At 37.9% G+C, this 15,650-nt stretch overlaps 1 protein-coding gene across 3 annotated transcripts in view; it reads right to left on the reverse strand.

The window, feature by feature from the left end:
* Positions 1–66: 66 nt before the first annotated feature.
* ppp2r2bb (protein phosphatase 2, regulatory subunit B, beta b) overlaps positions 67–15,650 on the reverse strand; it is a 61,577-nt gene continuing 45,993 nt past the window's right edge. Inside the window, exons 1-9 of one of the 3 annotated variants that reach the window (XM_065287236.2) lie at positions 14,652–14,806; positions 13,504–13,601; positions 10,562–10,727; positions 10,234–10,346; positions 6,002–6,179; positions 4,749–4,913; positions 4,304–4,473; positions 1,018–1,109; positions 68–918 (exon numbers count right to left, since the gene is read on the reverse strand). In XM_065287236.2, coding sequence (XP_065143308.1) covers positions 639–918; positions 1,018–1,109; positions 4,304–4,473; positions 4,749–4,913; positions 6,002–6,179; positions 10,234–10,346; positions 10,562–10,727; positions 13,504–13,601; positions 14,652–14,691 — 1,302 coding nt within the window. In that variant the 5' untranslated portion in view covers positions 14,692–14,806 and the 3' untranslated portion in view covers positions 68–638. Of the gene's footprint in view, positions 919–1,017; positions 1,110–4,303; positions 4,474–4,748; positions 4,914–6,001; positions 6,180–10,233; positions 10,347–10,561; positions 10,728–13,503; positions 13,602–14,651; positions 14,807–15,650 lie in introns of those variants that run through there. The other 2 variants (XM_065287234.2, XM_065287235.2) reach the window with 2 other exon arrangements.

Here is a 15,650-nt window from a genome sequence, read left to right on the forward strand (position 1 = left end):
GGGTCGGTTTGATTTTTGTGGTTTTCTGTAGAACATGAAAATCCCAGAAAGAATACAATAGTTGATCCTGATTTTTATTAATTTTTTTCTCGTTTCTTTATAAAATTGGAACAAAAAGCTTAAGGTTTGAACTTTTGCTACATTGAATTTTACAGCATTCCTATGTTTGTTGCAACAATCGACCCCAATCAACACCAACATATTTCACAGCCATCTGTGTTTTCAGTCCTGACAAGATTTCAGAATCGGATGATGTTGGCCAAATACTATTTTGTTTCAACAAGACTTTTTTACATGACTTGCCTCCCAAGTTTGCCAATGCATTAACCTCTACAAACCAAAAAAGTGCTTAGTAACTTAAAATGTAAATGAATCCTCTCTGTATTGCTGTGTATAACCAACAAAAGCCACAGCGAGGGGGAAATGAAAAGAGAAATAAAAGCAGTCCAAAGTTGTTGTCTGTGGTTTGCAGTGCACCTTTAAGTTGTACATTTGGTTTGATTTACTGCAACACAGTTTGATGTAAAGGCAAAGCCCATATAGTTGTTTCTCAAGTTGACTCTGTCCACTGCTAGTGAGTCAAATGTTCATATCCCAAGTCCATGACAAATAGTGCCGTCAGACATCCGAGCTACAGACTAGTTGATCTTGTCCTGAAAAATATACAGGTTGTTGGTGGCGGCCACAGCGATGATGTTTTCACTTGGGTGCCAAGCCGTGTGAAGGATCTTCTTACTGAAGTCCAGGCTGTCCACGCTGATCTCGTCTTTGCGCCGTTTGCCGCCGACACAAACCTTGCGTGGTTTGAGGATAGCTCTTGGTTTGCTGTTCTCCCGCGAGGCTTCCAGCGTCACGTCACGCTTAGTGTTTCGATCAAACATACGAAAGAAGTTGTTGTAGGAGCCTGTCATCAGGACACTAATGGAAGAAGAATACAAGAATTATTTGGATTACTACATAAATAAAGTGCAGTCCACAAATCGGTAGCGAAATCTGGTTTGGTTGTCTCTGATGTACCTGTCAGTCCCATTCCACACACATTCAAACTTGTCAAAGATGCAATCGTTCTCGTACAGCGAGCATAGTTTACTTCTAAGGTAGTCATGGACCTGTAAAAGAGTCACGTAAAGAAGATCAATTACAAGACTGAATAATACAATTTGTTTGTCCTGTTACTCTTTTGAACACTGATTATAAAACATTCTGGCTTTTGTGTATAAATGGTGCTGTTTAATGATATTGACATTAATATGCAGTAAGGCAAAGACAAAATCTACAATATAATATTGAGGTTTGAACACTGGTTCTTCATTATTTGTTTGAAGTGCATGACATACTTTACCCTATAACCTACTATAGCAGGGGTTTTCAAACTTTTTGTGTGTGTGGACCACTATTTGTAATCTGGAATTTTCACGGACCACCTCATAATACTCATTATAAAATATGTCTACACAAAGTCCTGAATTAATCTGCACCTCTAAATAGGCTTACTAGCACTAAAACTATAACTGGTCATCACATCAGTACAACAGGTTTGTTAAAAAAAGTTTACTGCAGAAAACGGCTGCCACATATTCATACACCAATCCATTTTGTACGGCACTGAACTTAAATGTCACGGCCGAGCGCCACTGGCCTATTTTTGTAATCACACAATAACTTGACAATTTAATTTAAAATTGATATCAATATTCTTATATCAATATTATTTATATACACATTCTTAAAATATACATATTCTTATATTGCCTTTACACGGACCACCTGCCTTACCCGCGGGACCACAGTTTGGGAATGGCCGTACTATAGTATATCCCATATAAGCCCTAACAGAGTGTTCAGAACCTTATTACACAGCTATTTAACTCATAAATAAGGTAAGGAACATTAAATATTGATTTGAAATATTTTATTTGCTAGTTTTTAACGAATACTGACCTTCCGTGAGGAAAACACGTTTACTTTAAGTTTAACGATGAGACAAGACGTTCAAATGTTATAAACACTATATGGTTTAATAATTTGTTGGTTTAATGGCAGACATGTTATTAAAGGCGGGGTGCATGTTTTTTGAAAAGAGAAAGGGAGTCGGGCCGAGTACCAAAACACCCTTATAGCCAAACAGCAGGAAGGGGCGTGTCTATTAACCGACATCATTAGGTGTGTTCGACTTCATGCGGCGCTGCGCAGACCGATCGGTGGCTGACTTGAAGCAGTGCGTGTCGGTTAGTAATTTTGTCTGACGTGAGCTGGCGCTGAAGGCACGTGACTGTGTCATATGGTTTTAAAGAACCGCGAGAGCGTTTTCGAGAGTAGCCGGCTAGCTCAGCCGGTGCAGCCTCTTCAGAGCGGCTGCACGGAGTTGTGATGACGACACAGCTCTTCGCGATTGGTCGCCTCACTGATGACAATGATCACGTGCGTTTCAAGTTTAATCCAACCTTCAGTTTCACTAATAAACATTATAAATTCATGTTTTATAACAGGAAAAAACAATTTAATATGCATAAATATGTATATATATAATAATGTCGGCTTGTTTCCTGTTATTTTCGGGCATACAATGTAAGCAGCAATTAAAATATTCAATATAAAATGTTTCTGGTTGCAACTTTTTATTAAAAAAACCCTTTTTATTAATAGTTTATTGTTTTGATCAAATTCAACATCTAATTCACTTTATTCGCGATTTAAAAAAAGGAATCACGGCACACACGTCATGACGGCAAGCAGCAGGTGTCTGGCTTGACGGCTCCGTCTTCAGCTCCTCCCTCAACTGCATGCAGCAAACCTCGCCGATTGGTCTGCACAGCGCCGGATGATTTCGAACACACCTATTGCATGGGTTTGTGTATGTGTGGGGCGGGTCTATCAAAAGTGTTTGTCTGTGATTTCAAATTTCAACATTGGCTTTCAGAGATCATGCACCCCGCCTTTAAAAGACATATTTATATTTCATTTCTGTAATATTAAACTGTACCTGCAAAAATAATTTGCAGCATCCTTGTTACCGTGCATTATTAGTTTTAAGCCGTTGTTATCTGAATAGAACAAACATTGAAATGTCACGACTGGCCAATCAGAATCAAGCATTTTAGAGAGCCGTGTAATAAGAAGTACTAAAAACTAATTTTGTGTATATTAGGTACAAAATGAGTGCATGAAAATAGTAGATTTACTAACTGTATTAAGTTGTATTTTAGTGCACTTTTTTACCTGTGCACCCCAAATGGGTTGTTTTCTACATACAATAATTTTTTTGAACACATTTGTCAAGTGCAAACTGAATACATGAAGTGTTTGCTTTGGAGGATTTTCTTAATTCTCATTTTGTGACTTTAAAGTGTGTGTTGTTATAAACATATGGGGGCGGTTTTCCAGCCTAGTCCCAGACTAGTTTAAATGTTAGTGTGGTAATGTTTATTTATAAATTATGCTTTTAAAAATTACTTAAATAGCCTAATTTAACTAAGGCATAGTCCTGTCTTAAACTGCTCCCTGTCTGGGATACTGCCTCATGAATTTCCAAAAATAGATTATTTTTCAAAAATTATAATTTCCCAGTAATATCAATCAAACTGCAGTTGGTTTGTTTTGATTTAAAGGTGCAGTGTGTAATTTTTAGAAGGATCTCTTGACAGAAATGGAAAATAATATACAAAACTATATTATCAGGGTTGTACAAAGACCTTTCATTATGAACCGTTATGTGTTTATTACCTTAGAACGAGACCTTTTTATCTACATACAAAGAGGGACCCCTTACATGGAAGTCGCCATTTTGTGCCGCCATTTTTCTACAGAAGCCCTTAACGGACAATTTTTTGTTGTCTCCGACGATGACATGTTTGTTCGGTGGCAGCTACCGTAGAACCGTAGGTTCTCTATGCGTTTCAAAAGCAAGGGGTGAGCAGTGGACTATGCCGTTGGTTGCAGTTCACAACCTCACCACTAGATGCCGCTAAAATTTACACACTGCACCTTTAAGCCTTCATAACTAAAAATAATAATACAGCTAAGTAGCACAATAAAACACAATAATAAGTTTTGACAAGTTATCTCGTTTTGGAACCAAACTCTTCATATCGACCATCTCAAGTCAAGGCCATAACCACATCTTAAACATTGGAGGGGACCAAAACCACATTCAGGGATATATAAATGTATATTAAAATATAAACGTTTCTGATTATTGGGGGGAAATGCCCCCCTCAATGCCTGTTGTGGTTATATCCCTGTCTCAAGCGTGTTTTCTATTAGATGTCAATGATGACTGTAGTTTAGTGTCCGGACTCATCACCTGGTATGTTTCCAGAGGTTTGTTCTCCATGTTGACGTCCCACACCTTCACTGTGAGGTAATCACGGGTCATTAAGTAACGTCCGCTGTGGCTGAACTTTACGTCTGAGATGGAGGAAATGATTTCTGAAAAGAATGAGCGATTGCTGGGGTCTTCTGGTTCCTCAAATACTGATGGAGAAGAATGCAATGTTTTAGCATTTTGTCTTGTTTTTCAGTACAAAATCCTAAATTGAAAAATATTGACAAGGCTTTGAATCTTTTATTTAAAGATGTAAAACAACTTTTTTCTAGATCTAGCCCCAAAATTACACTAGACACTAGTCTTGACTTAAAAAAAAAATAGATTCAACCCTTTAGCCTTGCTCAAGGACATGCACAAGTGATCTTATGGTTTTCTAACCACCAGGGAACTTTGGCACCGGTTAAACTAGTAGTAAACTCACATTTTGAGTGGTTGTCACACAGTGCAGAAGCTCTCATATCACACAGTCTTATTGAGCCCTTGCTGCTACTGTACACAAATGTGTTACATTGGTTAGGGTGAAACTCTGCCGCTGTGATGACTTCGGTCAGATCTTCCATGTTGGCCGGCTTTATGTCCACAATATCTGAGAGCTCAGAGTGAAGGCACATCACATGCTGAAAACACATTGAACTCCGTGTATCCTCATCATTCATCAAATCCCATTTAATAACTCATGTGGATGTACTGTATCTATAGGATTCGGCTCTATTTCCCAAAGGACTGGATAAACACAGAAACCATCTCAGCTACCATCCTAAATCAGAGAAGCACTGTATAGGAAATACAGAACAGGCATAAATATGTTAACACACAAGTCCAGTGGTGTTTAGCAGTGACAGTTTATCCATCACAGATGTGTTTTGAGGTTTACAGTGTATGCTTTGGGACACAACAGGCTTTGTGTATCTAGCCCATAACCAAATCTATATGGACTGTCCGCAGAGCTTCTCATTCCAGCTCCGCAGGGTCGCTCACAATGGAAATCAATGATGATCGATAGGCATACGTGCCTGAGTAATCCAGACACCGTTTACCTTTGGGAAGGCCAAGCAGGGGTCACGATTAGTGTCGGACACTTGATAAAGGGTAATGGGTGTAATGTATATCACAGAGGTGTTATCTGTCAGAATTAAGTGACAGCAGGGAGAGTCGACTGGCGGTTTATTGGTTTTCTTTGTGGTTTAGCAGAATCCTTTTGTTTTTAGCTTGGTAACACTCAGTATGTTTGTGTCTGGGTAGAAAATGACTTTTAGCATTAATAAAAACAGAATAAATCAATCATTTGTGAGATGCAGTGGATTACCTTGATTTTACCACAACATATGATTTATATACATATTAGTTTTTACAAACACTGTATTAACACTTTGAAAAAAGGTTTTGATATGACTACATTTATTGCTAATAAAGTAAATAGTTTTTCTGCTGTTATACTATGGTAAGTTGTTTTCAGCTGCCAAAGTAGCAACTTCTTGCATTAAAACAAAAAGAGCGGTAAAATATGTGAATTCATGTGCACTTTACAATATGCTACATGCAATCAAAATTTACAGGCGGACATTTCAGTTTAAAAAAAACTATGAAGGAGATATTCCTCAAATGCATGAATCATATTTATTTGTACAAGTACAACATTTTGTTTTACAAAGGTTATCTATGATGAAAGGATACTGAAGCTTCGGTTTGTGATCTCCAGGTTCCATAGGTTGATCCTTAGGTCATCTGTGGACATGTATGTCTCATAGTCACTGTTGACTGAGATGGAGTTGATATGATAAGTGTGTGCATTAGAGAAAATACGGCGAGGTGTTGCCTCAACCATCAGGTCCATGGGCCTCAAAACAGGCACCTGACAGAGGGGTACAAGGAAGACAAAAGACAAGAGGAAAGTGAAGGTTTAAAAATTTAAAACAAATGTAAAGGCATTTTGTGGGAATGCATGTTTTTGTTTAAAACATAAAAAAATTGTTTTTACGTATGTCAATGCCTTACTGATTTTATGAAACTATAACATAATAACAAAAGTTAACATTTCATCAACCAAATGTATCTTTTACTAGCATTTATAGCACAGGGCTGTTGAATGCTTTATTCTGATTGGTTAAGAAATGTTTCACATGCATTATGTAAGGAATAATTGACGACAGGCCGTTGAATTATTTGAAAATAATGCACACCCAAGATGGTACTGTGGCACGGCGCGAAGCAGGGTGTCGTAACATTGCGGGTGTGCATTATTTTTTGAATAATTCAAACGACTGGAGTCAATTATTCCTCTGATACAACGGTTACAACAAACATTGCTCTGGTGCCTATTTTAAGACATTTGACAGGTCAGGTGTGCGGTTTACAAAAAAATAATCAACACCCATGGAACCTTTCTCAGCCAATCAGAATAAAGCATTCAACAGACCCGTGGTATAATTATCAATAAACGCACACCTGACCTGTCAAATGTCTTTAAATAACCACTAGAGCAATAACTGTGGTAACTGTGGTATAAGCGGGATAACTGACTCTGGTCCTTTGAATTATAAAAAAAAATGCACACCCGCTGCCGCATCACCACATTGGATGTGCAATATTTAAGAATAATTCTGTTTGACCAACAGAGGATCTAAGCGTTAAAGATTGAACTACTAGCGCAATACAAAGAATACACTAGACCTGCACAATTATAACAAAAAAAATCCTAATTGTCTATTATTCATCTTGATATTGTAATTGCGATTATGACTGTTGAATAAGTAAGTAATAATTGAGGACAAGCCATTGAATTATTAGAAAAATAATGCACACCCAAGGTGGTGATGCAGCCACGGCGTGGAGCTGAGTGGCCGTTACACCTCGGGTGTGCATTATTTTTCAATAATTCACCGACTCCGAGTCAATTACTCCACTTATACTATGGTTACCACACCTCAAGACATCTCATCCAAAGCTCTTTTGCTTGTTCCAAAACGTCATTTTAAAGCTAGCATTCTAATGCAGTTATTAATGAAGTTATTAGAAAGACAGCGAGAGTGACAGAGACACAGAAAGAGAGAAAGAAAGAAAGAGAGAGAGAGAGAGAGAGAGAGAGAGAGAGAGAGAGAGAGAGAGAGAGAGAGAGAGAGAGAGAGAGAGAGAGAGAGAGAGAGAGAGAGAGATTGTGTGAACCGGTTATTACAGTTAACTATGTAAAGTGATATGGAACTGTAATGCGGTCAAGAGAGCTGCCTGGAACTACGCTCCCCGTGCATTTTCCAGAAAATAATTGCACACCTCAGAACACTCATCAGCCAATCAGTTTCAAGCATTCAACGGACCCGTAGTATACTTTTTTTACATTAAAGTTTTAAAATGTTTTATATCTTACTGTGAAGCAGCTGCATGGTAAACTCTAAACATCTAAAACTAAATAATATGATGTAAATATTAAATAATAATGAGAATGTTTAGAAAACAAAAGACACGTCAATTTTGAAATCTCTGATTCAGCACTATATTTGGTGCCCAAACATACAGTCAAAACACACAGAAATGAGCACAAATTTCTATTAATTGTGTAGCCCTAGAATACGCAAATCAAAAATACATGGCTGAAAAGAGTTGCTGGACATTTTGAATGTATTATTTGTTCAGAGCTATGAATTGTCAGCATATACTGCAAAAAACTGTGCTATTTTCTCCACTCAACTCTGAGACACAATTCAACAGCGCCTGAAACCACAGAGATTGTCTTTCATTTTCTAATAATCTTCCTTCACCTGCATGCATCAGATCCCAAAACCGCACTGTCAGGATCTGAAGATTTCTTGCACCACACATATCTATCATCTCTATAATAATAAGTAATCTGAAAGCCGGTGCATGATGGGTGTTGTTGATTTTTTTTATAATCACAGTCTAACATTCACAGCAGACATTAGCCATGTTGCCATCACCTTGATTTTATGCGCATTTTGAGGTATCGCATCAAAAACGAGCCAAGTTTTGAATAAAAAAAATGCGAAAAAATGCGAAAACGAGTAAATGCGAATGATGGGATATGGAAACGCATTTGTTGAATACATTTGGACGTAGCGAACATTACACCCATGGGACTGACCATGGAATTTTGAAAAAAAATGGAAACCCAGCTATTGAGACTGAGATGATGAAGGCACATCGGACAGCAGTAAAGATCATTATCACCTCACATATGACAACATCATCTTAATTTGCATCTGAGGGGCGCAGGACACCATACTGTATATGAATAAATGCATAATATACATTTTTATGCCTTTACTATGTCCATTAACTGCTCTCAGGCTACATATTGCAAACCAGGCCACTTTTTCACAGAAATCTATAACACATTAAGGTATATATTTATAAAATAATACATAATATATAACAATAAATATTTAATCCATAAAATACAAATATTATATGTATTAATTACTATTAATTATTAATACTTATTATTTCTACTGATTAATTTATGTTCTTTATAATTTAAGTAAAATATTTTTACGTTTTCTAAGACCTGGCAAACCCTTTTGGCAAACATTTGGTAAGCACTGACACACGTAACCTGCATGTTTAGTATACTGTGATTAATATTTATTTTTGGTATTGCAGAACATTAGCCTGTACTCCACTACACAATGTACTGTCAATAATAAAAATGATCCCACTGAGCTTCCCATCATGAATTGAGTTGACACGAGCAATCTATGCTGACTGAAGCTATTATTTTTCAATCAAGCATTAATTTGACTGCTGGCAAGGTTAGCCCGCCCCCGATAAGAGGAGGCTGAATTTGATTATTCTCACACAATATACATAATTCATAGCTTTAGCGTTGCAGATTTTTCCACGAAACAATTTTTCTTCCAACCATTCACACTGTGCTGATTTATAATAATGGAACAAATTTCAGATTCTGGGTAAGGAAGTGTCAAAGCAAGAAAGTGTCTGTATTTGGATAATCATATGTTAAATGGAAGAAGTAGTTTTGCTCTATAAACACAAATCCCAACTATGCCTTTTGCCTGTGATCCAAGCAGAACATGCAGATATCCTCCTTAAGATGTTATAGATTTGATTTTATTGGCAGTGTCAAGCCCCTCCTTCTGACAAACATGATATTGCCGGGTACATTTCTCTGTTTATTTTCGGCAGTAAAGATGGTTTGTGCCTCTTGGTGCAGGTGGTTGGGGCAGAAACACCCTGTAGACCCTGTTTGATCCACATCCCCCCACCTCTTCCTCTCTGCTCAGTGTGTGTAAAGCGATAAATATCATGCTTTTGTGCACACACACATACACACATAGGTGGTGTATTTCAGCCCCTCCAGCTTTAGTCTCTGGTGGGCTGCTTCACTATTAGTTAAAGAGAGAAGCACGGCCTTAAACACATGCAGGTGTCTCAGGAATACTTTGATATATATATCTGCTATTCGGAGACACTGTATCATCAAGCGAAGCAGTAAAACATCGATGCTGAATAAATAATGCATGCAGGTCTGGATACCTGGATTTGCTTCAGAATTGTTAACCCAATATGTCAGAACCTATATAATCTATTTTATATAATCAGAATTTACAAAACCCTAAGCTAAGATAAAGTGAGCCAATATCTTATATCTTTTTATATCAAGATATAAAACTCATATCGACCATAAATCCACCTCTGTTGTTCAGGCCGTAGCCACTTTCACTTTGGGAATGGCTGCCAAATAACAGCAGGGCTTGATCTTATTTTGTTTTCTTCACATACTAGAGCCAAAAGATTAAGATGTGTAGAGCTCCCTTTTTCCAAATTGGTTCTTAGATATTCTAGATAGTTTGTTTTGTGTGTGTGGTTTATTTAATCAAAACAAATTATACCACAATGATAGATCAGTATTAAAAATGTATTTTGTATAGACTTACCCTAAGAGCCGTGATGGTGGTGGGATCCCGGATTCTGCCTTCTTCATCCTTTAGATTGTAGCCCTCTGGTCGTTTATCTCGCTCGCTAATTTTCCAAAGCTTCACAGTTTTATCTAGAAAAAGAGATGAGGTGAGTGACAACAGGAGAAAGAGGAAACGGTGTTTGTGATGTCAGGATCAGAAAAAGCAAACAGACGGGAGACAAATCAGATGAGATCAATGTCTTACAATTAAGCTGATGAAAGCCTGCTACTGCCAGTATCCCCAACTGCTGCAAAATGTCCAAATACAAGACTAAACTTTAATGCAGTTTAATTGGTTTGCTCACCATTGGTGGAGAGAAGGAAATACGCAGCATTCTGTTGAGGGAGCCAGCGGATCTTATTGATTTTCTCCTCGATCTCCAAGCTTTTCAAGTAGTCAAACTCGGGCTCGTGACTCTGAAAGGTGCTGTAAACATTGTATTCTCCTCGCCGATGAGGCTGGTTTTTACTCTAAGCAGAATAAACAAGATAAAATGACCAAATCTGTCAATGCCAAAGAATACAAACATAAACAACTGTTAAACTGTAAAAAGTTTAGACTCTCTCACTTAAGCTTTTTTAAAGGGATAGTTTACGAAAAAAATGAAAATAACCCCATGATTTACTCACTCTCAGGCCATCTTTGATGTTTATGAGTATCTTTATTCAGACAAACACAGTCAAGAGTTATATTAGAAAATGTCCTGGCCATGGTTTGAAAATTAAAGTTCCAGTGCAGGGTGGGGTGTTAAAGTAAAACACCACCGTTTTCAATATTTCACTATGTTCTTACCTCAGCTTAGACTAATAAATCATACCTATCTTTATTCAATGCGTGCACTTTATCTTTTTTCAATGCGTTGTGAATGTGTTAGCATTTAGCCTGGCCCCATTCATTCTTTGGATCACTTCCAAACGTGGCAATTTTTTAAGTGGATAAAAAATTATAACTATATGGTATAGCAGAAGAGCACTAATTTGCAGACATCGGGCGCAGTAATATTGATGGTAGTTTGAGCGAGAGGGGGAGTAGTCAGGAGAGATGATGTTACTATGCGTCGAGGTCGAAGTGCTGCAAACTAAGTGCTCTTCTGCCATACAATATAGTTCTCATTTTTTATCTGCTTAAAAAAAATCACCATGTTTTATTTTGTGCCACCATACTTAATTGTGTAACTACTCTTGTAACATGAGTAGAGAAAACATGGAAGTGTTTGGTGGCTTCTAAATTCATCCCTGTTTGGATCCTAAGGAATGAATGGGGCTATGATAAATGCTAACACATTCATGATGTGCTGTCCTAAAGGGCTCGTTTTAGTCGTGCGTAGGTCCTACGACGTAGCCGCGTCGGCGTAGGTTCCACGTCGGTCTTCATTTATACTTTTGCGTTGTCGTCCGCTTCGACGTGCAAACACACGGCCAGACCGCTGGTAGGCAGTAACCACGCGTGTAACCACAGTAGCAGCACAAACGTGAAAGAAGAAGAAGCTTAGCAAGTTAACCCACAAACGAAGAAGAAACATCAACTTGTTGTGTATAATTTGAGAAGACCAGCAGTGATGGAAGTAAATAAACAGCGACTTTTGATGCAGTTTGAGTTAAATCACTCCTCAACTTAGCTCATCTTTGTTTTCACCGTCACAAACGGAAATACCTATGACGCAGTTTTTTTTACCTGACGGGAGGGGTTCTGGTGGACCAATCACAGCGCTTGCGGTCCGCGTAGATCTGACTCGCTGTTAAATTTTTTGTGAGCTGCGCGTCAGACTATGCAGTGACTATAAATCGCCCTTAAGATTCAGTGCACGCATTGAATAAAGATAAGTATATATTAAAGGTGACATAGAACGATTGTACGGGGTATTTATCCTTGTTCTGTGATGTGACATGTAGACAATTTTTTTTTGTTTGGGTCTGTAATGCCTTAGATGCTTCCTAAAAACCTCTCTCAGATAGCTCTATTAGGGTGGGGGATTTTAAACAAGTGGTTTTGCACCTATTTGGCTCCCCCTACTGGCCACAGCGCTTACGTGCACGCACTAAGATGATAGAGGTATGTATCAACTCTTCTTAGTTAAGGTATTGCCATAGTTTAATATGGAAAAAGGATAGACTATTCCTTTAACAAATGCTATTACAAGTGGAAAAAGTGCACTAAAATAAAATACACTTTTTTTAAGTACACTTAGTAAATGTACTATTTTATATGCACTAATTTTGTAGCTAATATACCAAATTTGTCTTTAGTACTTTTTAAGATTAAATTAAAAACTTAAGAAGTTTACACAACTGTGCTATTTTGGGACCCCATTTATTTCAACACACCTAAACATCAATTTAAGTATTACTGTTATTGTATACTTTCAGGCTGCTTTTTCTTAATTGTTCTGTCCAAGCCATCCATTTCAAAGACATTTTAATTAAACACAATTTCATTTTGTAATAAAAGAAAATGTTTGCACAAATATTTACAAAACTAACTTCAGGCATACACGTTCAGATCATAAAGGGTTTTAAGACCCTAAATTTTTACTTTTAAAATGTGTCATGCATAATTTAACGCGTGACCTCATTGTTTCTGTTCGTTTCAAGTAGATCATGCATGATAAATCTCACATTATTACACGACTGCAGTACATACGGCAATAAACATTTAAATGTTTGAAGCTGATACTTAATATAGGACATAATCAGCAAAAACCAAGATTGATTGGAAATGTATATTAAATCCCTCTCTAGCTCTTTTTAAAGCCAAAATAATTTCACGCTTAAAATGTTATGATTCTTTTCCTTGTTCATCAAGGCAATAAAACGCACGCAAGGCAGGCTGTGAACCTCAAAGCACAAAGGTGGTCTGGGGTACGAGGAAAATCTCAACAGCAATCAAAGCACGCAAACCTTCAGGGTCAGTGTTCACCTTGGGATGCATCTAAATCAATAAGCCGAGAGAAGACGGGGGTATTAATGGAAACAGATTTGCCCTCTGTGGGTGTGAGAGGGTTAAAGGGGGTCTGATACACAGTGGGTCATGAATCATAGTGTGAGGATTAACAGACACCATGAAATCTCTTTAACGCTGATGGCGGTGGGATAGGAGGAGGGGTGGACAGCGGGGTTTCACACGTTCATGCTGCTAGACAAAACACTGAGGGGGCTTAAAACCATTTCCAGACACAACATCCTACAGAAGACGATTCGAAACCAAATAAAAAGATTTTGTAGTTCATAGTAATAAACCTACTGTTACCTCCTGTTCTCTTTGGAAGACCACAACTCGTCCACCTTTATCCCCAGTGGCCAGAAGCTCTCCTGTAGAGTTAAACTCAACCGTTGATATGATGTCAGCTGTGAAGTAAACAAAAAAAATTACACATTAAACCATTTTTTAACACATTTTAATGTGAGTTTAACCTTCATTCACCAAATGCTTTCCCCGTCCACCTGATCTCTCCACCCCTCAACCCCTTGTATCAAGTCTACACTGATAAGTAAATCCCGCCAAATATCATCCACATTATCATCTGAACCAGATTGGAGACCTTTGAAACGAAACGTGAAGTAAACACAAAGAGATAGATTGCACTGGACATGGAGCAGATTGCACGTCGATATGTAATGTTGTCCCAGGGACAAAAGCGTGACATGACAAGCAAAGAGAGATTTGAGAGCATTGATCTGAGATTCAACAGTGTGACAGAATCTCTTATACACGCTCATGAGAGATGTTAATAAAGGGCAACGTGATCAGACACACAACATCTCCTGTCTGCGTACACACAGATAAATCTTCTGCTATTGATATTTTTTAGACAGGCTGTTATGTTTGTCGATCCAAACGCATAACATTAAACATTATTCTTTACCTATGCTACAGCACACACCTTTCTAATATCCGTCATCTCCTGAACTGTACGTGACCCACATTCAGACCTACAAAAGATGCTTGACACTTCAAAGAGCCTCATAGCTGGATGAGTCCCATTGTGAGATGATACTGTGTCTAATCGGCAGCCCACCACGGGGAGAAAAGTGGGCCAGGGTTCATTAATGCAACTCACAAAACAACAGAGAAGCTCGTCAGCGTTGTGACTAAAATGTTTTGTTATGCCGACAAAACATTTGTATGTTAAATAGCTCTATAGATAAATATAAAAATATTAAATGCTCTCGTTGTACATGACAGATGAGCTTACAGTTACTGTATCTGTTCAGATATTTTTCCAAAATAAACTGCAGGTTTGATCCCCTTCTGACCCAGCTTACATACAACAACAGTTTCAGATCACAGACACACAATCCCATCATGCGCTCTGGGGTATGCTTGAATGCCAAAAGAACGAACGAATTGAATCGCTTCGCCTCACAACGCTTGTTTTTAACCCGATCGATTCCTACCTTTCACACATCTGCCTTGGTCTTCCTCAGTGAGATGCATCTGTTTCTGTGGTTTTCAGATATAAAGCTGCTGTGCGATCTTTAATACTGAGGACTGTTTCTTGCTGTTCTAACGACAGTTTTCTCTCTCTCTCTCTCTCTCTCTCTCTCTCTCTCTCTCTCTATCTCAGCGCAGGTAACTCTGTTTAACCCACAATGCAATGCAATCTTAAAATGAGTCGAGTGCCCCCGATACAGTCCGAAAACATTTGCATATATTCCAAACAAAGAAATGATTTATAAATATTTGTTTTAGTCATTTCGAGGATTGAAAGAGAGAGGAAGAGAGAACTAGACAGGGAGAAGGAGGCTGTAACTGAAGAAAGAACCAGGAATTGAAAAGGCTTGTTGTTATTTCACCCCGCTACATCTCCGTGGGCTTTATATCGTCTGGCGCAGAATTTAAGTGCAGCGTTACCGTGGCAACCCTTCTCTGGACTAAAACAAGCGCTGGGTGTGATTCTTGTAAAGACTTTGTTCTTGCGGTGCGAACCGGCAGCGAAGTGAATCCAAAGCATAAAACACTTCAAGAAATGTTCAGGTCACATTTCAAAGCAAAACAATTACTAAAGAAAATTGCATAATTCAAATAAAAAAATGATTTATGTGTTTTTATTCATTGTTTTACTGCCTTAAAAATATAGAATTTTTTTTAAAGGGATAGTTCACCCAAAAATGCAAATTCTGTCATCATTTACTCATCCTCATGTTGTAACAAACAAACCTGTATACATTTCTTTATTCTGATGAACACAAAGGAAGATATTTTGAGAAATGTTTGTAACCAAACCTTTGTGGACCCCATTCACTCCCATAGTATTCTTTTTTCTTACTATGGAGGTGAATGGGGTCCATGAAGGGTTTGGTTACGAACATTTCTCAAAATATCTTCCTTTGTTTTCATCAAAACAAATACATTTATACAGGTTTGTAACAACATGAGAGTGAGTAAATGATGAC

Source organism: Paramisgurnus dabryanus, chromosome 18 (assembly GCF_030506205.2).
Source record: "Paramisgurnus dabryanus chromosome 18, PD_genome_1.1, whole genome shotgun sequence".
NCBI lineage: Eukaryota > Metazoa > Chordata > Actinopteri > Cypriniformes > Cobitidae > Paramisgurnus > Paramisgurnus dabryanus.